The following is a 20895-nucleotide window of genomic DNA, read 5'->3' as shown; positions in this document are numbered from 1 at the left end:
ATCGGACATCCTTGAGAAACCTTCCTGAATTTACGCAATGGATATCCTCCAAGCCGATAATGCCTCAAGCGGGCACGGCACTTAGGAAGAAATGCTATCCGCCAACCCTTGCATCGTGTCTATCGACACGTACGTCTTCGACTAGTAAAACTGGCTGCGTTGCACGGGGTCACGGGGCGAGTATCCGTGATAATACTCCCATCCCAATAGATGAGACCACCGACTAGAGAAAAGAATAGAATGAAGGCTAGCGCTGGAGCAGAAGGAAGACGGGAGGTGGTCGGCCAGTGGCCTTCTCTCCGTTACCCCCCTGATCTACGTACGGTACTCTGTGTTAGACTGCAGCACTTGCGCTGCATACACTTGATATCTGTCCTGCAAGCAAATACCAGATATAAGCGGGAACAAGATTCCTTCATAGAGGTTGAAAGTGATCGGTTGCAAACCTAATCGATTATCGTGGAATTCTTCAATTGGAAAACCAATAGTATGGACTGGACATACACTCCAAAACGAACATACACAAAAGTCATAAGAGAAACACACATTCAGAGTAGAAGAAAAGTCAATATACAGATAAAGGGTTGGTTGAGGTTTCTTTCATAAATCATAACACTACCTGGTTAATTTAATTATAATTAATAATGCCCGGTGCCTGATGCTGCAATTGCTGGAGCGGAGACGAGGAATGAAAATGCATATGATTTTTCCAACGAATTGGCAATCCTTCTTGACACACTGGCACACACAATGAAGAAGGCGTGAGGTAGGGTTGATGAGATTCCTAGGTGAGGGAGAGGACGTGCATGTGTGTTGTGTCAAGGATTTGGATTGAGTTCACTGGCATATGCACAATGCTTCTCTCCTCCCCGTTAGCGCAACAAGCAGATCAGTTCCATCCCATCCCCAGCTCCCACGTGAGGATAAAAAGGGTACAGACGAAAGAAATAGGAAATGGAGATCCTCCGCCGCCGGATGCGGGTCCTCGTAAAGGTGCTCCTTGCGTCTCCTCCCCTTTCCGATCTGGAAATAACAAACAGCTCCACTCCCCTCAAATAACAAACAATAGAGGTCTCAGGGTATCGCAACGGCCTGAGAGCAAGAGGTTCGTCATAACCCCTGTATCTATATGCCAATGCAAAAAAAGGTCATTAAACAACATTGCATCCTTTCCGATGCACAGCGATGTGCAAAACTGGGAAGCGAGCGAAAAGCGCCTCCAATCAACTTTTTCTTCATTGAATGGTCTCAGAACCCAGGCGCCAATGGTGTGAGCGATCGACACGAAGTAATATAAAAGTCTATGTACCTGGCCGAGCAGAAGGTAAAAAGGTAAAAAGCTCGACCAGCCAATGAATAGCGAAAGACGCAAGTAGGATTCGAAGCGAATGGAATCGTTCTGGAAAGCCCCAGACGGCATTGTAGAAGCGAGTGTCGGAGGCAAGACACCAGCACAGGCCGAAAGGAGTTGGCCCTGGGTCTTGCGTATTATAATTATCGACGGGAGCTTCGAGGGTAGCCTGGAGGAAGCGGAAATACAAGCCAGAAGATTGCGGTGATAGTACAATGAGGCGAAGGAAGAGATCATCAAGTGGCATCCTTTCGAAAGGTCCGGCCGAAGCAAGTGCTCGGCGTGGACCTGTACCGAAAAGACTGAAAACAGAAACGAAGCCGCGTGGTCGGTATTAAAGATATATGTGTCGAAATTGGCTCAATGCAATAAACCAGCATGTCGTCAAATGTTAAAACGCCAATCGTAAATAGATGCAAGAAGCGAATGCTATATGCAGTGTGAAGTTGGTGGGAACTCGGAACGAGAATCATGGGCTAATGACATGTCGTCCCGATTCGATGTCGGCGACCGGGGAGGCCAGGGATTCTCCCTCCCAAGTGTAATGGTCGTCGACAGGGCTCAAGGAGCCAGAAGAGACCGAAGACGAAGAGCCAACCGTCCATTCATCGCTGTCAAGGTTGAAGTCGCCATCGAAGCTAGCCAAGTCGTATCCATAGGCGCGAGCTGAGTCGCCGATCTCAATGTAGTCGTAATCCCAGCGGTAGGTCTTGTCACTTTGGACGCGCGGGAGGAAGCGGGTCTTCGCAAAATAGAAAGCGACCGTGGCCAGCAGACCACCACCAACCAAGTCCACTGCATAATGGTGGGACAGGTACATCGTCGCCCACCACATCCACAGAGTGTAGGTGACGAACAGAGGCTTCAAGCGCGGGAAGACGTGGCTCATGAAGAGCGCAGCCAGCGTTGAGTCCGCAGCGTGCAGAGAGGGGAAGGCACCGAACACGACAGGGGATTGTCTGAAGCCCGAGGTGTACAGGTCGATCCCCAGGAGCTTATCGATCCGGGCAAGACCGGCGGGGTTACCGGGCATGGAATAGTCGGCCGGTGCCAGGCCATAAAGGTTCTCGTACCACGGCGGAGAGCATGGGAAGAAGAGCTGAATGACGACTGCAGTCATGCTAATGTAGCCGAAGGTGCGGGCGAAAAGTGGAACCGTACCGGGAGGGCCGAAGACGAACATGATGAGCGAGCAGACGAACGGCGCACCGTAATGGCAAAGACCGTAAGGAATCCAAGCAAGCACATCAAGAACGACATTCTGATGAGCAGACAGAATGTTGCTGATATTCGCACCGTACAGGATATTCTCCAGGGCCGGAAGCACGCGGACCCAGATCGCGGGGCGCCAGTCACTCGGAATGAATCTATAGCCGGAAGAGTCAGTCATTGTCCGTTCGACTGACAGACCGAATATGAGGTTAGACTCAATATCTCACTTACTGGCAAGCATAGAAGAAGATAAGCCAGCCCGCGATCGGCAGGAAAGGTAGGAAGAACTGGCGGGTGATCGGAAGCAGGAGCGAGATCAGGAGCAGCGTGAAGACCGCGGTTTTGGCCAACGGCCCCGGTGCACCCATCATGCTGAGGGAGAAGATACCGATAATCAGCAGAAGCAGATACTGGAAGTCATATAGTGTCCAACGATGGCTCTGGAGTGAACGGAGCGTATCGACGGGCGAGAAGGATGTTTGCAGCGACGAAATGGATGAGGTCGGAGAAAGCCTGCTGCGCAGCTTCGACCGGATCTTCCGTCGCATGCGATGCGGGACCAGCAGCTGGATGGAGCGCCATGGTACTTGGATCTGAAGCTTGCCAAACTGGTTCTGCGTGCGGTCCTTCCACGAAGGAAGGGAACTATTCATCTCGGCGGCTAATCGCGGTACGAGAAGACGCCGTGGAATGGCCGGCAGGGTCTCTTCTTCACTCGTCTAGCAAAGGGTGGTTGAGCAGCGGGCGCAAGTGAAGGATGGGAAGTCGAGGCGGAGCTGGCGGAAAGGAGAGGGTGGTCGTGAGGTCTCGGCGTCAACGTGACAGGAGTCGAGGGGAGAACCCTGGAACAAAACGTTTCGATCGCAGGCTGGATTAATCCGACAAGCGGAGAATTCAAATTGAGTTATATCAAGGACGTAGGAGCGCGGGCTCCGGTCTCCAGCGGCCAAACGAGGAGGATGTTCTGGGAGGTCACGTTGGCAAGGGTTTCTCTGACGCAAGGCGGACAGTAAGGGCGATAGAGAAACAGTCGACCAAGAACGAGGAGACAGTCGCGAGGGGCGGCAGATATGGCCACGGAGCCGGAGGGATAGGGGCCTAGCGAGGAGAGGGTAAAGAGGAAATAGGATGATAGGAAGTGAAGCGGAGGAGAAGGAAGAATGTGAAGAAGAGAGCAGAAGAAGAGAAGAAGAAACAATGGGATGGATGGATATGAGGATTTTGCAGGATTGGGGGTCTTGTTTGGTTGGATCAGCAAAGAAAGAAAGAAGAGGGCATCGACTGGACTGGACTGGACGGGGCGACGGACCACGACGGGTACGGTACGGCTTACAGTTACAGTTATGGGGAGAGAGTAAGTAAAGTCGTACTCGTATTTCCAGTATTACCGGTATTATCAGTTTGGCTCCGTATCATGTCGTCATTACTAACTGTGCTCTAACTGCTTTGGGGCATACTCAGTACCGTCTATACCCTTCCAGTGCTAGTTTAAATAGTCAGCCTCGGAAGCAGTTGAGGTGCCTGAGGGAGCCCAGGGCAGACTAGACTAACTCCAGCTCACAGCCTGATGAGTAAAAAGAATTGAAAAAAAAGACAGAAATTTTCTGTTCGGACAACGGAAGCCGCAAATACCGAACTACGGATCGGAGCGGACCTGAGCACTACAAGGCTTTGCTACAGCTATGAGTACAGTACATCCACCTTGCACGCCCTGGTCAGGCTAGACAGTAAAGCAGTTGTATGATAGCCACGCGGAGATTAAGTTGGCGCGGTGCAGCAGAGGAGCTGTGCGCAGACAGTGCATATTTGTATATGTGATAAAATGGATCGTGACTCTGACTCTGGTCCCATTTGATAAGGGTCTGATTCTGATACTGTAGGTTTTATCACATAGAAAGAGAGAGGGAGAGAAAGCCAGCCATTCTCACTCTCCGCGATACGCCCATCTCAATCGTAGACTACCTGCAAGTGCAAGCAACTGAATCGACCAACAGGAAGGCGTGGATCTCCGGCCTCAATTTCGCTTAATCCACAACGGTCTCACAAATCGGGCCAGGGAATTCACCGATTCCACCCACAGCCCGCCAAGACCCGCTGTGCCTGAATAGTCTGGTTGGTCCCAATTTCCCCCGTCGCCGCATAATTAATGATCATTATTGATCATGAATGTTTGTTGAGGCCCGAGGTCTCTCTCTCTCACGTATTCAGTTCCCCATCTAATCAGGCACCAGATGAATCGGGCCCCCGGCAATCCGGCATCCGCATCCTAAGACATTAACAAAGTCTTTCTCACCGCTCGAGGCTCGGAAAAAAAAAAAAGGCTCAATTGTCTGATGGATGGGACCCTCCATAAAGAAACAAGCACGATCATGAAGGTGAATAACAATCCGTTAATCTGATGGATAACAATCGGGGACCGTAAGCGCCGAGGTGTTCCCGCGTCGGCACTTCGACAGCCTACAGGCCAGGGGAGAATGTGATGGATAGAGAGCATCGGTCGTATTACTTACCTCTTGCAGTAAAGACAGCTTCGGACAATAGCCGCCGTAGAGCCCAGAATGATATGTGATTGTTTGACGGGGATCAGCCAACGAGCTGAGAGATGTCAGCTACAGTGAGACAAGCAGTAGGCGACTATCTTCCCTCCCAGCCACTCCACGCCATTCAACTCGAAACAATTGCCTGTCAGACAGAGACAGGTCCACGCCAGCTGCATTAACCATTAACCCAGATGACAGCCGTTATTGTCTCGTTCCTGGCCGCGTTGAGCTTCAAAGCTGGGGAAAGAGGGACGAGGACTGCTGCACCACCAACCCCAGCCCTCCTGAATATCATCCCCAGCCAGCCCCCCTAACTCCTTTCCCCCTAACTTGATCCCGGGACTTGGGATTTAGGCAACATGACAACTGAAGATGGAAGGATGGAGGAATGATATGCAGGTCTAGAGTGATTAAGCAACGGTCTAGTAGCAAATAATCCAACACTTGGGCTCTAGTCACTCGAACACGAGCAAGAGAGAACAAGAGTACTAGAGGACGGAAGCCGCAGTCTGGTTACTGTCACAACATGGTATGGTACTGCAATCGATACGATACATACACGTTCTTTCCAGTGTCTCGCGCTCTCCCCGCCCAGCCCAGGCCAGAATGATCACCTCGTCCGGTGGTGCGGCTTGCCGTGATCATTCTTGCATCCGAGAAAGGGCAAACACAATGCACCCCAAGCACAGCGCCTGGTTCGAAACCTTCTTCTTAGTGAAGCTCCAAGAGCCAGATGGCAGCTGATCGAGGTTCGCTGCACTGACCCTGACAGGTTGTTGACTGTACTCTTTTCGTGGTGAAACTTTCACCAATAGGTTTTCTCGGACAACAAACAGGTCGAGAAGCGCAGCGTCATCATGACTTCCGCCCTAAATTAATCAGAATGAGTTGTGCCCTGAGTGAGGGAATGAGGGAGTGCTGCTCCTCATCGCAATGTTCTGACTGGGGCGCATGCGATCGGACTGCAACTCCATCATGTCTCCTGCTCTGGCTGTGGCTTGCCTCATGCGGACGATTTCCCGATCCGCTTACTTACTTAATGATACTTACTACGTACGATACTAAACTACAATTCAGTCGGCTGATTCTCGCGATTCCAATCGGATACTTCCACTGGTGTTGTTCGACTGACGAGGTCCAAACAGGCAGTGCTGCGGTCTAATCCGCTACCACTATTTCCTCTCTAACAATCTATTCTTGCAGACGGGTCGAAGTAGATAGCTGACGACGGAAACGCGTGGTGGAAGCTGGGGCTTGTTGCTGGTTGAAATTAAAGGGTGAGGAAATCCTGCAGCACCCAGCCTCAACAGGCAACAGAGCATCAGCCATCAGCCATCAGCATTCAGCATTCAGTTGGACTTTACTGTGTATACCACCCCCAAACCTTCAGGCAGGATAGTGTAACAAGTTTCCGATCGGTATGTTCATCAAAACACGGGGTCAACGTGCTGCTGCTGCTGAGATTGACAGTGTGTCGGACCGTCAAACGTGGTTCTACAGGAGATGATCCTTGGGGTTCAACCCCCTCCTCCATCTCTCGTATTCGTTTGCTCACCCCTTGGTCTTCCTGTTGATCCTGGAAATGATGCCGAGCCATTATTGTTGCCTGCTGGCATGAGAGTGGAGCATTTGGTGGTGGGCTGTGAAGGACTGAAGGTCAGAGCGAGCTTGGGCCAAGCAGGACAACGTGTGGCTTGGAAGGTTTGATCAGCATCCATCCACATCCCCCTTCTGAATTACTCGTAACCAACGTCAAGAATACACTGTAGATTTTCGGATGATACCTTTGGGATTGGACAGGTTAGTTTGCTCGTTGCATCATCGACGGTTGCTCTGGGGAGGGACCAAAGAAGCAGATACGGAGAATCGAGGGTCATCGACATCATCGGACATCATCGAGTAAACGAACGATCCGGACGGGGCAACGGAAGCGCGGGAGAGCCACAACAACCCGGATCCGGATTGTTGTTGTTGCCCTGTCTTCTTTTTTTCCTTCTAGAATTTCGACTGGACCTCCTTTGACATCAGTCGGTAGAACTGCCATCCACGCCACAGTAAGTCGAGTGCGCCGTATTCAACATCATTCAATCAATCACTTCGTGCCTGCTAGCTTCACCGCTTGCTGCAGGTAGAGTAACATACAGTACTTACAGTACTGAGATGCAAAACAAGAAGCTGCAGCGCGATCACCTGATGCCCTCGTGCCCGTCGGGCAACAAATGGAAAAGACAGAAGAGAGGGAGACAATGAGGTCATGCCGCATGCCCTGCATGGGCAACACCGCACTTTGTTTACTGTACTCCATCTTTCAATGCCTCTCGGCCCAGCTTTGCCGGCCGAGGGGCCGGAAGGGAGGATGAACACGCTGCATAACTCTCATTTAACCTTCTCTCGATGATCCTCGCCTCCTCCCTTGACCATGACCATGAACATCATAGTCTAATGCAAAAGTCAAAATGAAACTAAGACATTCACGTGCACGGTCAATAATGGATGTCCTATCGATGCATCACAAAGGAGTTTAATCTATTGGTCTGATCCAGCCACCATTCAACAACAATAAAACAAATGCAATTGCCTCCCCCTTCCCCCGCTCCTTTCCTCTAGCGGAGTCTACTTTTGCAGCAAGTGCATCAATCCACAGCGACTATTAACTCACCTCGAATAACCGCAGGCTGTAGATCAATAATAACTCACAAGTGCAACATGTAGTCACATACCTCTCTAACCACCCGCAAAAACGACTGCAAGTACCCCACATTCCTCGATGCCGATCACCCAGACAAATCCACCAAACTGCAACACCGGCCGGAATGCCTGGCAGGGCTGGCTGGTTTGAGGCTCATGTTTTGCAGCGCGAGCTATTGTGGCAGTGCGGTCTTGCGTGTGCTGAGCTGGAATGTTGATCCGTTTGTAGTTGCTGGTGATTCCGATTGGGTGGGGGTGCCGTGAGCACAGCCTGCCTTGAGGGCCGGGGCGGGGGGTGGTCTGAGGAATGGCTTGGCTTTACCTGTAGGCTGGGTTATCTAGGGCTTGACTGGTTGATATCTGGGGGTAGCTTGGGGCTGTGGTGGCGGAGTTATGCGTAAGAGACTACAGTTGATTTAGGTGGAGGGATTTACTGGAAGTCACAGTCGGCTATTGTATGGAGGCATGTTTTGTGGTGGCTAGGGTATAGGGGGTCAGATGGAGTGTCTAATTTGTAGAGGGTTCTATGCATGGCCCTTTCTGTTCGTTGTGATTCTACATGCGACTCTTTATCAGGCAGGTAAGTGGTGTCTTGGTGTCTTCCTATGGGTAGCTCCCATTGGGGAGTCATATCGCGTTGGAGGGTTTTCCGCGCTGGCGCAAAGCAACGTTGTTTGTGAACCTTGAACTCCCTGTATTCCATTTTACTATCGATATCAATATCGACCCATGTCACATAGCCCTCTATGCGGTCGATCAATCATAATCCGGTATCATCCAATGCACGTTGCACCCCGCCCATTTTGCAGCCCGCTTGAACGCCAAAAGAACAAACAAAATCTATAAAGAAAGGAATCATTGCTGATTATCCCCTTAGTGAGTATCCGCCAGCATCTGGAACCCCTTCACCAGTCCCATCGCTGACCCGGCGGCAACGCCCCCAACTAGGACCATCTGCAATCCGCCGATGAGGCCTCGCCGAATATTCCGGGATCCCCTCCATCCACTGACGAAGCACGTCTTACCATATCCAAACAGGAACAGCGCGACGACCATCGTCGCAATTGACCATTGCAAGGCATAGAAGGCACCATGCGGCCCGACGAAGAAGTACGGGAGGAGCGGCACAAATCCACCGATGAAGTACCCCAACGCGATGGTCAAGGCACACACCCAGGCTCGCGACCCGGACGGCTCCTGAACGGTATGATGGAAGTTCATGAGGAAGGAGGGGAGCATGGGAGACGTGGAGAGGTGTCGTGTGAGCTCCCCCACCAATTCCGAGGGGAGATCATAGGGGGCAAAGACATTCGAAATGGTGTCAGTCACCGAGGCGGGGTCGGTCAGAATCTCTGCTTTGGTCTCTTTTAACGTCGCTCGATAGGACTCCCTAGACGAGAAGGAAAAGACCCAATTGTTAGATCGTTGCTTTTTCTTTGGACTTATGTTTTGGCGCACATCAAATCCCGCTTCGCCTCCCCCTCACGCATTGACGGGAAGTATAAAGTAGGAAAGTGGATACTACTACTTACTCCTCACTCTTTGCACCCAGATAACCCCCCAACCCCATGGAGATAGCGCCTGCAATGAGCTCGGCCATGCCTCCAAAAACTACCACTCTGGTATCGCCCAGGGCCGATAAACCGGCGGTCAGGGCAAATGGCACCGTCATGCCGTCGGAGAGGCCGATGATGGCGTCGGAGACGATGCGTCCATCGATGAGTTTCGACTCCTTCTTCTCCACCCCTTCCCGACATACTGAGCTGCTTGAGCCGGCGGTAGACTCGCTATCGCTCTCGTGCCGCAGGGATAGTGGATATTCTTTCTCCAGATCGTGTTGTTGGTGGTATTCAGAGACGGGGGAATAGCTGGATAGCAGTCCTTTGATGGAGGAGATAGACATATCGACGGCTGGGAGACTGTCACTTTGTGGAAGAAGAAATAAATGCGGGAGACTTGATCTGATCACACTCGGTGTGTGACGGGTCACTGGTTAATATACACGGCGGGAGGATCGTCGCTCGACTAGTCTTTTCTGGAATTGGAAGGAGAGTAAGAGGCGAAGAATAAGGAAAAATTTTGTGGTATTTTCTCCGGAGTGAAAAAAAAAAAAAAAAAACAGGGAGTAAAATCAAGGCAAAACTATCAGCGTGAGCTCTAGTGAGATTAGAGAGCCGTCGGGGCCGTCGGGTATAGATATGGTTTCGAGCGACAGATGTCAAGGCACGGAAGAGTCTAGCGAGGCGGAAGAATGCCCCTCGTGCCCTCTTCCATCTTCCAATCTTCCAGGGACCCCATTCAGCTTATCATGGGCCATGTGCACGCGAGAGAGGGGGAATTATTGTAAAGGCCTATGGAGAGAGCGTGAGGGACAACGTGCCTCATGGTCTGGCGGTCATCTGCAGTCGCGGGGTTGGCACGTGCATCTCTGATTGGCCCCAACCTCCGGGACAATGCAAGCTAGAGACCCACCAGGGCTGCGGAGCTCCTGAAGCTTGAACCAGTTCAGCCTATCACATTCGACCATTTCCTAATCGGTGGTCTAAAGTGGATGTACTTAGTGTCACTACCTGAGATACTAAGCTCTCTATGTACTAGGTAGGGACGGGCTAGCGTCCTTTCTCTTCTAGACCCTCCAGCCCACCTGATATGCATGCATCTCTACTGCAATGAACAGGCACGCTTGAATCACGCTGCCCTTGACGCTCGCTGCAGAGGATGGGACTTGGTACCACCTCTCCAACCCGTTCCTTGCAAGCGGAGCGCCCTAGCTACCCCCTTGAACCGGGCTAGAGGCGCCGTCTCAACCTCCTCCTCCCGTGATCAAGACCAATCAATCGAGCAGCTGATGCACATCTTGCAATCGCGACCTCCAACTGCCCGGCCTTTCACTCTTCCACGCCTGCATCGGCCTCCCAATCCCCTCATTCTTCTGCTGCTGCGGAGTGCATCCGGAGCATCTCTATCGCCCCATCCTAGCTGCAATTGCGGGCTGTCTCACGCGCGCTAGAATTCATCTCCACAGCGTGCAGTCCACGATCCCGTGCCATTGGCCATAGTCATTCTCACCGATCATCATAACTGCGAAGAAACTTCCCTGCTTCTGGAGGGAAGTGGGACGAGCTGCTCAAATCATGTCGCGTGTGAACCTGCCTATCTCCGAAGGATGTCGGTGTATGCCGAAGCAGCCGGCACGCGCTGTTGCACATTGCTGATGGGAAGCCAGGGGGAAGAGGGGAGATGGGGAGAGGGGACGAGGATAAATATCGCCCCTCCCTGCTCCCCCGACAGGAGAATGGACCGGATTCCGAAGAGCAGAACGAAGCTTGCGACGGACGGCTGCAGACTGAAAGCAAGCGAAGATGAAGTTGAGCGTGGCGACGATCTCAGCTTTGGCTACTCTAGCCACTGCTGTTCCTCACAAGCAGAACAGTGCACAATGGGATCAGGTTCGCTCAAATGTACGTTTTTTACCTTTTCTCCAGACCCCCCGGTAGTCTGCAGCATCAGATTGACTGGGGCGCAGATCAAACATGTTATCTATCTGATGTTGGAGAACCACTCGTTCGACAACATTGCGGGCTACTGGGATTTCCACCCGGACATTGACAACCTGCGCAACATCGAGTACTGCAACGAGTACACTAACCCTAACTGGACGGTGTGGAACGAACCTCTGAACGTGTGCGCGGCCCCGTTTGAGACCGAGGTGCCTCTGACTGACCCTGACCACAACTTCGCGGGTGTCACCTACGAAATCTTCCGCAAGTGGAACGTCACCAAGGATGATGTTCCCAACATGGGTGGCTTTATTGAGCGCCAATCGGAGAAGTACAGTGCCACTCCTGGCGAGTCCAGCTTCGTCATCAAGGCCTACGATGAAAAGAAAACGGCGACTCTGGCGGAAGTTGCCAAGAACTTTGCCTTCTGGGACAGTTATGTGAGTCTTAGTCTTCTACTGCAGGGATACTGGGGTACTTGTTGTACTAACGGGTAGCAGCACGCGGAGCACCCGGGTCCTACCAACCCCAACCGTCAGTTTGCTACTTCGGGCTCTACCTGCGGTATGGTCGACAACACTCACCAAGCTGCTGGGTGGTATGCGAACTACACCGGTACCTCGTGTGCCACCTCAATTTTCGAGTCCCTCAGCAAGAAGAACATCACATGGAAGAACGTGAGTTGACCACACACATGTACATTGGCATGCACTAATGTATTGTTTGCAGTACTATGAGACCGCCATTGTCGACTCATACATGTACAAGGTACGATTTATTCTCGTATAGATGGTCGACCATCATGATACTCACCTCGTTCTAGTGGGTGCAAGACAATGCCATGGACCGCCTGGTGCACTCGGACCAGTTCTACCGTGACCTCGAGGAGGGCACTCTTCCTCAATTCTCCTACTACAACCCAGAATGCTGCACCATCGACTCGATGCACCCAACCAGCAACATGGCCTCGGGCGAGCAGCTGATCAAGCATCTGTACGATGCGGTGCGCAAGTCCAAGTACTGGGACAATGTGTAAGTGCTTCAAGTCTTTTAGCCCGGCTTAGTGCTGACTAGAAACCATGCAAACAGTCTCATCGTCCTCAACTTTGACGAGCACGGTGGTTTCGCCGACCACGTCCCCACCCCCGTCAACATCCCCCAGCCCGAGGACGGCATCACCTTCTCCGGGGTCTCGGACGGCCACAACGTGACCTACGACTACACTCGTCTGGGTGTTCGGTAAGTAACTAGTTTCTCTCCGCGTCTCTCTCCCTTATTATTCTGGTCTAACCGAACCCTGTCTGAAACAGCGTCCCCGCGTTCCTGATCTCCCCCTGGGTACCCGCCAACCACCTGATCCACGACCAGGGCACCAACTACGCCGACAACTCGGCCTACACGCACACCTCCATCCTGCACTTCCTGCAGGAACTGTGGGGGCTGGACGGACTCAACAACCGAGTGCAGTGGGCCAAGACCTTCGAGTACCTCTTCACCAACCAGAAACGCGAAGACACGCCGGAGAAGCTGATGACGCCGACCTGGTACGGGAGCAGCTGGGAGCCCAAGCCGAAGCCGTTCTACAAGTTGAACCAGAATTACGATTATTATGAGAATCAGTAAATACGACAACGAGAAGACGACAGGACGATGTGATGTCTATGCCAAAAGAAAAGAAAGACAGAGGGGGAACTCAAGAGTCTTAGAGCTAATATAGAGTATAGTATAGTGTTCATATTTTAGCAATCATGACTATCATGTCTCGTTAGAGCTGTCCCTTGAAAAGGACTGTGCTCGGCGTGAATCATACAACGCCACCACCACCAATTCTTCGTAAGGGCAGTAATGGCCCAGAAAAAAGGACTTTTAACGGAACCCTCTTCCTCATCCACCCACTTCATAAACAACACCCCTCTTTCTCCCGATATCCCCTCCTCAAATACCTAGCAAGTCACTTCCGCTTACTACTCTTCACTGCTGCCGCCGATGGGGCATTCTTCTTTTTATCGTCTTGCCCCCAAACCGTGGGCTTAGTCATATCCCAAAACCGACTCTTATACGCAGGGAAAGAGGTATGATTCCACATGTTGACCAGGACACTACATAATCAATGAAATGTTAGCTTATTTGCTTTCTGCCTTGAATCGAGACAGCAGGGGATGGGCGTTGGTTGGTTGGTTGGTTAGTTGGTTGGTTGGCTGGTTGGTTGGTTGTTGTTCCTCCCAGCCAACGATCCCCAAACCAAAAGCCAAGGAAGGGTATAAGGCAACGAACCTCTGACTCCGATCCAAGTACTCCTCATCTTGGACCTCGCGCACCCCGACCTTCATGCCCTCGCGTGTGAACATGACGTTCTTGCCTTCCATCTTGGAGCGCGTGTGCCGCGATACGTCCTGGACGATGGAGTAGGCGACGTAGCCGATGCCGGCGAGGATGAGGAGGACGCCGAGGAGGATGAAGAGGGGGGTTAGGCGGGCGGACATTTTGTGTAATGGATCTCTTTTGAGTATAGTATTTTTGGGGTTTTGTGGGGTCGAATGTCGCTCTTCGTGAGGTTTCTGGTGTCGATCGGGGTGGTTGTTATGGTGTAGAAGTGGTTGATCGAATTGCGAACTGCAAGAAGGAATCCGTAGGGCTGCGGGTTTGTTGCGATCGGGTGATGTAATACTCAATCACGGCGAGCACCTGTTCGGGAACTACTTGGGTTTAGTTCGTGTGTGGACTGTGGAGGTGGAGGAATGATGGTCGTAAGTGAAACTTTGTTAGCGGAAGGATGGGAGGAAGGAAGGTAGGAAGAAGCGTTAGGTTGGCTCTAGGTTACCACTAGGTATCCTTTATATAAGGCAAGCCAAAAGACCTGCGACCGCAAATTATCGGTTTCTTTCTGCTTCAACCTAGGTCCACGGTTCAGTTCTCATTACAAACCTGCCCTCTCTTTTTTCCCCTTCTCGCCTTGTAAGGCCAACCACCGGTTGCTGCCAAGCCTGGGCCAAGCGTTGGGGAAATTCTGGTGCCTGGCTTGGATTTCGCCCTTTGGCTCACAGCACACAGCACAGGGCGCAGTCGTCTGCACTCCTGTGGCTGAATGGCTGTAGGACAGGGGGGTTATTTTTGGTTTTACTATAGTTAACAATGAGTGGTGTTTGTCAGGGGTTGCGGGTTGAGTGAATGGATGTAGGACAGGCTTGGTTGAGATGCTGAAGTGCTGCCTGCGTTGAGGGGTCGTTTGTCGGCAATGCATGCAATCAAGTTGAGGGGGCCAATTGCTGAGGGGAGAGAGGGGCTGACATTTTGCATTCTTGCTGCACCTAGTGATTTTATGAAGGTCCGAGATTGAGTCAGACAATACCAATATTCTAATGAGGTGTGGCCTTGCATGGTGTCGCTTGGCTCGATGGCACTTGACTTGTGCACATGCCAGTTATCCTCGCTGGGCCGTCACTGAATGAGCAACAGATCACTTCGCGTGGTACACTTCGTTCCAAGGACTTCATCTGTCAATATCGTCAACGACATTAGGGACAGATCGCAGTGCTTGATATCAACTCCTCCGGCCAGGCTAGTCCTCAAGCATATTTAAGCTTTCATACATCATCCCTGACTCCACTACAACACTTATACAAGCCCGAACATCGAACGATGGGGTGGAAGCAACCTGCACTGAGCTCAATATGACAACTATATGTGTTTCGGGATCTATATGACCCCTACGGTGCTGGCAGCTTCATATCGAACTTCAGGGTCCACACCACGGTGAACACCAGTTAGCACATTTGTCTTGCAGGCCACGAAGCTTCGAAGCGGTTCTTGCGCTATGATACTCCTGCTACGCTCAGTCGGGTCCTGGCGAGCCCTGGTGATTCATTTCGAGGTCGTCAAGACGACGTCAACTTGTTGCTTGCTGCTCTACACACTGGCTGAATCCATCTGTGCCTGTTTTCCATCCTCTAGCATATATTCCAGGCCTGTGACCCGGGGCTTTAGTGAAAGACTATCGGGAGTTCAGATGGCAATTGACAGATGCTAGGGATTGAGCTGGAGCTCTATCGGATGATTGCGACCTTTGATGCGGAAACCCGATAAGGTGATGTAGAAGAAGAAGAGGGAAGGTCATTTTCTGTCAAGACTATAATGCTTTGATGCCATAATTGAACCAAAAGAGAGTGAGATCTAGAAATGTTTGGGGCACGGTGTACAGAGTATAGTTGCAGACCCAGCTATACCCAAAGGCGGATCTTCACATCTTCTACATACCCACAAGAGCTCGGCTGCGATGCAACAAAGGGTATACTAAATACCGCGTAGACTGATACAACAGAATGAACCACTATAATTAGTGAGTAGCATTCGGATGGCCCCGAAGGATGCATGCCATGCAAGGTACAGTACAACAGCAACGACCTCTCTCCGGGAACATCCTTGACAACGAGCACACCACACCACAACACAACCTTGAACGCATGAGAACATCCAAATTTATACCCAACGAATCACAGCCCTTCAGCAACGCAGTAACATGATCAACCCCGTACGCCCAGTATACTAAGTTACAGCAATTGCACCCCGCAAACCAAGTTCATGCACTCACCACCAACTGTCGTCATAATGAATCATGCGCGACCATTACCTCACCACCAACTCCATCGAACAAGGTTAACTGTCTCGATTGAACACAACCAGTTCAATTGACCCAACTACACAAAAACCCACTAGGTAATAACTAAGACAGACATCTACATAGCCAAGCAGTCCCGAAGAGACAGTGACAACCATAGATAATCTAGAACAACCCTCGTACCTCTCCTCCAATACCCAACTCCCCCATACCCCCAAATTGAGAAACCACACCCGCCTCAACACCCCAAAAACAAGCACCAACAGGGGGAAAAAAAATAATGTGCGACATCCCCTTCATCCCGATCCTCCCGATCTGCTTCCAATGCGGCACAGACCAGAACCCCTGCCGCTGTAAAGTCGTCGGGCCAACCCTCGGTAAGAACTCCCTCTTTTCCTCCGGGACACTCCAAAGCCTCGGTATAGCTAGCTATGTAGTAGCTTCGATAAAGCTAACACCAACCGATTCAGGATTCATCTGCACGGTGGTAGCTGCTGTATGTTTTTCCCTTCTTATATGCTTCCCGGGTAGGCTGTGGGAGATGGATTAATTGACTGGGTAACGGTAATCAGGTGATCTGCTATCCGGCTTCGATCTTTTGTGGGTGCTGTTTGACGCAGAAGGGGAAGGAGTATGTTGTTCCCCCTTTCCCCTCTTTTTCGTTGTGTAGGCTTGTGGAGAGGAGATTTGGGCCGTTTGAGCTGATGCTTTGTGACTTCAGTGTGTTGGGGTATCCGGTGAAGGTGAATGGGATTGTCAGTAATGCGATACCCATTTGATTGTTTAGAATTGAGATGGATTGGAGGGGCTGGGTATGGTAGATAGGTGCGATTAATACCATATATTAATGATGCTCGCGATCAAGGGGTCTTACTCATCTACGAGAGATGATTAGGCTGGAGTAAAAGTACAAACTAAACATGATCTTACTCATTCAATAAAATCTCATTATTCATCAAGCGATCGATTCATTATACGTAACCATGTGCTAACTACCTAAGGTATTTTGAAGCAGCGAACGAGAAGGACGAACACAAAAGGTATCCAGACAATCAATCATAGAAAGCACGCAAAAGAAAAAGTCCTCCACCCATTATACACCATTAGCGAGAACAACTGTCGTTGGTATCCCGGGTCTGTCGTATCAATGTAGTAATCAATGCTTCAACTTCTCCTTGAGGCGAGAGAAGAATCCCTTCTTCTTTTTCTTCGACTCTGCCTTGCCGTTGGTTGCCGCGCCGGTCGCAGCGTTGTTGTTGGTAGGTTTGCTTGCGGAGGCACTGGTGTTGTTGTCGTTGGTACTGGTGGGAGCATCAATCTTCTGTGCAGGCGCGGAAGCATCCTTGTTGGTGTTGGCGGTGGCTGGGGTTGGGTCGGATGTCTTGGTAGCACTAGCGCCGGTGGCACCAGCAGCAGGGGCAGACACAGCGTCGTCTGTGGTGGACTTGCTGGGTTGGGCAAGCTTCTTGGACTCTACCGGCTTGCTGGTGTCCAGGTCGTCGGCAGTCTTGGTCGCGCTGGAACCAGTGACCCCCGCTGTGGGAGCGGAGGTAGAACCATCGCCAGCTGCAGCAGTCGAGCCGCCATCGACCGCGGAGTCTGCGGTCTTGGTAGCGCTAGAGCCAGTAACACCGGCGGTAGGAACCGAAGCAGAAGTGTCGTGGACTGGACCGGAGCCCGACTTCTCCGGGGCTTTGGCAGAACCGACCCCCGTGGTCACCACCGGTTCGGCTGGCTCGTATTCCTTGGGGGAGAGCTGGTCCGAAGCAGCGACAGCACCAGCTGTAGAAACAGCGGTAGAGGTGTTCTGGACAGGGCCGGGACCCGACTCCTTCGGGGCCTTCGCAGAATCGACACCCGTAGTTACCACTGGTCCATCAGTAGGACCCTTTGCTTTGGAAGAGAGCTGGCTTGAAGGAGCAGCCGCACCAGTAGGCCGGGGGGCAGTCTCCGTAGTGGCGGCACTGAGCGCAGGCGCAGGGGGGCCAACAGAGTTGTTCACGCTGATTTTCTGCTGAAGCTCTTCTTCCACTTCTTTCTTCTCCTCGACGACCTCTTCGTTGGCAGCCCATTCAGGGTGTTGGTGGGCCTTCTCAAGTGACTCCTTCACCACATCCGGGAGCTCCTCCGAGGGAGATCCACCTGTCGACCGTTTCGGCCTCTGAGACTCAAGGGGCACTGCAGCAGCAAGGGCAGCCGTAGTCGAGGTGGGTGCAGCCGACTGGATCGTATATCCTGGATCTCTGGCATCCTGGGTCGCATCGCCGCCCATGGGCAAGCTTGACTCGGGAATGGTGTTCTTCGTCACAGGTGGAAGGGAGAAAGCGCTGCCGTCTTGCAACGATTCTCCGGCCCCAGGCAGACTGGCGCCTCGCTCATACGCACCCCTGTCGAAACGTGCGGTGGACTGGATCGTGTTGGGGTTGAAGGTGCTAGAGTCAGGCACCTTCTCCCCAGGAACCAACTTGATGGGGTTGCCAATACCACTGGATGCAGGGATGGGGTTCACGGAGAACTGTTCAGCCTCACCGCCGGGAGTGCCTCCCGGGGTGACTGGATATGATCCTGGCACGGTTGCCCGTTGTTCCAAGGGGACTTCCTGTCCAAGTTTGGCAGTTGTCGAACCGGGTGCTGCAGACGAGAAGATAGGGTGGTAGCCATTGGCCTTGCTGCTGGATTCCCTGGGTACTCCAGCCGCCAGAGCAGCGGTAGTTGAATCGGGGGTTACACCGGCCATGCCGTTCTGTAATGGTTGTTGGATTTGATCGGGATAGAGCACGTTGTTGATGTTATTATCACCGTCGTCTTCTTCGGGGACTCGATTATCAGTGGTCCAAATACCGTCGACGACGAACTTTAATCACGAGAGAGAAAGAGAAACAATGTTAGTGAGTGGATCTCATGATGGCGCAAACCAACGATTGTGCGAGTCTTATAGTTTCAAGAAGAGCGACGGGCGGGCAGGCTGGCCGTGGCATGACGTCAGCACGGTGCTGCGCAACCCACCACCGAGCGTCATCACCCGTCGTCGATAGGGTCGATCAGGCCAGCCCGTGTATGGATCCAGCACGGGCACGTAATCGCAACACCCGCCCGGTGTATGAATGAAATAAAAGGAAAGGATTAGGGTGTGCAAACAAAGGTGAACGAGCAAGGGGGTTCCTGGGGCAAAGAAATACCTTATACTGGATCTTCTCATCGGTGGCCGGAAGCTCGACCTCTTTCTCGAACACATCCCCATTGCGGTCCAGTCGGACGGTTTTGCCCCAGTCGTCAAACGTCCCCGTCACATACACTTCGCTTGCATTATACGGCCTGGTTGGTCCCCATGCGATGAGCCGCAACGGTCAGCGAACACAAATGCCTGGCGCTGGGTCCGGAAGGTGTCGGGGATGATGGCAGCAGTCATAGACACCCCGAGAGATGCTCATTGGAGGTCCGAACTTCAAATTGGGGAAGCGAATACTTGATCGCGCGAAGTGAGATGGCTAACTTACCATCGAAAGGTATAGGTCCCCATCTTCTATAGTGGAGATGAGGGTTGGGTGATTGCGCCCAGAGTGGAAGGTGGAAAAAATAATACGGAGACCAGAGTGTTTCAGTCGGGAGTAAATACTCCAGGCAGGTCAATGAAAAAGCGAAAGAAAGGAAAAGGAACGACCAGCAAAAAGAAAACAGGAACAAGCGCGGAGACAAATTCCTGACTATCGCACGAAGGGATTCTGCTATGTAGGTAGGTAGATAGATAGGATAGACAATGCTGTTGACAGACAAGGAGCGAAGGGAAAATATGACGACGACGAAGATGGAAGAGAGAGGAGGCTGGGGATTCAAGGTTGATTGATTGCTGGGAGCGAGCGGGGTGGCGGCCACCACGACCACAGAGCACTGCACACACACCCAAACCACCTTCCACACCACGACAAATATTTACACACAGACACACTTCAATTTCTAGATAGCTACACTACCGCCGGCCAGCACGGACACCTAAGCTGAATCACTCCTGAAGTGAATCCTATTGGTGAATTGACCAGGGGGCAACAACACATTAAGGAACCCTGACCTACTACTAGGTACTACTGTACCTACAGAAGGGGCAGATTGGATGGATCCCTATCACAGTCTCAAAGGGTGATTGGCGCGCGTTCTAGACTAAATGCTGCTGCTGGCTGGTTGACTGGCTGGCGGGTACTCGAACAAATCTCCTGCCCAGCCCTGCCCTGTACAACTCAGCTTGTGCGTGCCCGTGCTGACAGCTGGCGGCGTCTTATCAGCCCTCAGGGTTCGGAACCTTTGTTGCAAGATGCAAGCATGGGAAGGCGCTGTCGATGGCTAGGTTTATATTCCGACAGCCGGAGGGAGATGGTTGGTTCCCTTCTGCTTCAAATATTCTCATCACTTGAGTCCCTATGGAATTAGAACCTCAGGAGGAAACTTTAGTCAAGGATTGAGCGCCTGATGGGCAACACTGAGCGTCCCTATCGGAACAGAAGAGAGAAAGAATCAAGGCTGCCCAGCACGTGAAATTCTAGAACCATCCCTCGCAAGGAACCAGATTCTGCAGCAAAAGCTAACCGGTAAATCTTGCAGTTTTGCACTTGGCTTGAATCGAAGCAAGCAACTGGGAAAGCGAGTGAATCATGATCCATGATCGCATTCATCCTGTCAATCGGTAGGGAGCGAAAGCACGGACTCCCCCACTACACCGCAAAAGGTCCCGTCGAAAACGGCGATCCTGAATGAGATAAACGGCGTCGGCGCTTAACTCGGTCGGGAATGGCTACCTCGGTGAGTGCCACTGCTGAGTGAGCATGGAGAGGGCCAGAATCCACCATCCATGGATCCCCATAGCAATGCGATTGGGGAAACCTTCCCTGGGAGTAACAGTAGAGAACCTCGACCCATGATGGCATCTTGACATCCATTGACCCAGAGTTCCGAAAGAGAAAAAGGGGCCGTCCCGAGCAAAACGTCAACAAGAAATTC

General features: G+C 51.9%; 7 protein-coding genes across 7 annotated transcripts; 2 read left to right on the top strand and 5 right to left on the bottom strand.

Annotated features, from left to right (window-relative positions):
* Window positions 1-793: 793 nt before the first annotated feature.
* On the bottom strand, window positions 794-1704 carry BO97DRAFT_116350 (uncharacterized protein). Its single transcript, XM_025689946.1, has one exon. The coding sequence runs from the start codon at window positions 1586-1588 to the stop codon at window positions 1052-1054; it is 537 nt and encodes a 178-aa protein (XP_025550069.1). The 5' UTR covers window positions 1589-1704; the 3' UTR covers window positions 794-1051.
* On the bottom strand, window positions 1705-3341 carry BO97DRAFT_116349 (phosphatase PAP2 family protein). Its single transcript, XM_025689945.1, has 2 exons — window positions 2795-3341; window positions 1705-2718 (listed from the first exon to the last, which is right to left on the bottom strand). Exons 1-2 carry the CDS (start codon window positions 3214-3216, stop codon window positions 1821-1823), a joined length of 1320 nt encoding a protein of 439 aa, XP_025550068.1. The 5' UTR covers window positions 3217-3341; the 3' UTR covers window positions 1705-1820.
* Window positions 3342-8664: 5323 nt separating this feature from the next.
* BO97DRAFT_444393 (VIT1/CCC1 transporter family protein) lies at window positions 8665-9887 on the bottom strand (the record flags this gene model as incomplete). Its single annotated transcript, XM_025698458.1, has 2 exons — window positions 9324-9887; window positions 8665-9181 (listed from the first exon to the last, which is right to left on the bottom strand). Exons 1-2 carry the CDS (start codon window positions 9692-9694, stop codon window positions 8665-8667), a joined length of 888 nt encoding a protein of 295 aa, XP_025550067.1. The 5' UTR covers window positions 9695-9887.
* Window positions 9888-11132: 1245 nt separating this feature from the next.
* Window positions 11133-13130, top strand: BO97DRAFT_455033 (phospholipase, PLC-D). The gene is made up of 7 exons (XM_025699127.1): window positions 11133-11252; window positions 11318-11731; window positions 11792-11968; window positions 12021-12059; window positions 12115-12323; window positions 12381-12530; window positions 12602-13130. Exons 1-7 carry the CDS (start codon window positions 11154-11156, stop codon window positions 12912-12914), a joined length of 1401 nt encoding a protein of 466 aa, XP_025550066.1. The 5' UTR covers window positions 11133-11153; the 3' UTR covers window positions 12915-13130.
* A 157-nt stretch (window positions 13131-13287) lies between these two features.
* BO97DRAFT_308744 (uncharacterized protein) lies at window positions 13288-13774 on the bottom strand (the record flags this gene model as incomplete). The annotated part of the gene is made up of 2 exons (XM_025691186.1): window positions 13288-13390; window positions 13566-13774. Coding segments are annotated over 2 exons (312 nt in total), but the record flags the coding sequence as incomplete, so codon positions are not given.
* A 2116-nt stretch (window positions 13775-15890) lies between these two features.
* On the top strand, window positions 15891-16765 carry BO97DRAFT_393487 (uncharacterized protein). Its single transcript, XM_025693929.1, has 4 exons — window positions 15891-16283; window positions 16377-16402; window positions 16479-16537; window positions 16628-16765. The coding sequence occupies exons 1-4, from the start codon at window positions 16187-16189 to the stop codon at window positions 16683-16685; spliced, it is 240 nt and encodes a 79-aa protein (XP_025550064.1). The 5' UTR covers window positions 15891-16186; the 3' UTR covers window positions 16686-16765.
* An 85-nt stretch (window positions 16766-16850) lies between these two features.
* Window positions 16851-19791, bottom strand: BO97DRAFT_406678 (carbohydrate-binding module family 48 protein). The gene is made up of 3 exons (XM_025695462.1): window positions 19404-19791; window positions 19086-19221; window positions 16851-18760 (listed from the first exon to the last, which is right to left on the bottom strand). The coding sequence occupies exons 1-3, from the start codon at window positions 19424-19426 to the stop codon at window positions 17063-17065; spliced, it is 1857 nt and encodes a 618-aa protein (XP_025550063.1). The 5' UTR covers window positions 19427-19791; the 3' UTR covers window positions 16851-17062.
* Window positions 19792-20895: the final 1104 nt, after the last annotated feature.

This window comes from Aspergillus homomorphus (assembly GCF_003184865.1).
Source record: "Aspergillus homomorphus CBS 101889 unplaced genomic scaffold BO97scaffold_26, whole genome shotgun sequence".
NCBI lineage: Eukaryota > Fungi > Ascomycota > Eurotiomycetes > Eurotiales > Aspergillaceae > Aspergillus > Aspergillus homomorphus.
This window is presented reverse-complemented; position numbering and strand designations above follow the sequence as displayed.

Coding starts and splice junctions, on each gene's coding strand:
- BO97DRAFT_116350 (XM_025689946.1), bottom strand. CDS start 1,588: ATGATCTCTTCCTTCGCCTCATTGTACTATCACCGCAATCTTCTGGCT.
- BO97DRAFT_116349 (XM_025689945.1), bottom strand. CDS start 3,216: ATGAATAGTTCCCTTCCTTCGTGGAAGGACCGCACGCAGAACCAGTTT. Junction 2,719..2,794: donor ATCTTCTTCTATGCTTGCCA/GTAAGTGAGATA, acceptor TTCCGGCTATAG/ATTCATTCCGAGTGACTGGC.
- BO97DRAFT_455033 (XM_025699127.1), top strand. CDS start 11,154: ATGAAGTTGAGCGTGGCGACGATCTCAGCTTTGGCTACTCTAGCCACT. Junction 11,253..11,317: donor GGGATCAGGTTCGCTCAAAT/GTACGTTTTTTA, acceptor ACTGGGGCGCAG/ATCAAACATGTTATCTATCT. Junction 11,732..11,791: donor TTGCCTTCTGGGACAGTTAT/GTGAGTCTTAGT, acceptor AACGGGTAGCAG/CACGCGGAGCACCCGGGTCC.
- BO97DRAFT_393487 (XM_025693929.1), top strand. CDS start 16,187: ATGTGCGACATCCCCTTCATCCCGATCCTCCCGATCTGCTTCCAATGC. Junction 16,284..16,376: donor AGTCGTCGGGCCAACCCTCG/GTAAGAACTCCC, acceptor CAACCGATTCAG/GATTCATCTGCACGGTGGTA. Junction 16,538..16,627: donor TTGACGCAGAAGGGGAAGGA/GTATGTTGTTCC, acceptor TTGTGACTTCAG/TGTGTTGGGGTATCCGGTGA.
- BO97DRAFT_406678 (XM_025695462.1), bottom strand. CDS start 19,426: ATGGGGACCTATACCTTTCGATG. Junction 19,222..19,403: donor GGGACCTATACCTTTCGATG/GTAAGTTAGCCA, acceptor GGGACCAACCAG/GCCGTATAATGCAAGCGAAG. Junction 18,761..19,085: donor ATGAGAAGATCCAGTATAAG/GTATTTCTTTGC, acceptor TCGTGATTAAAG/TTCGTCGTCGACGGTATTTG.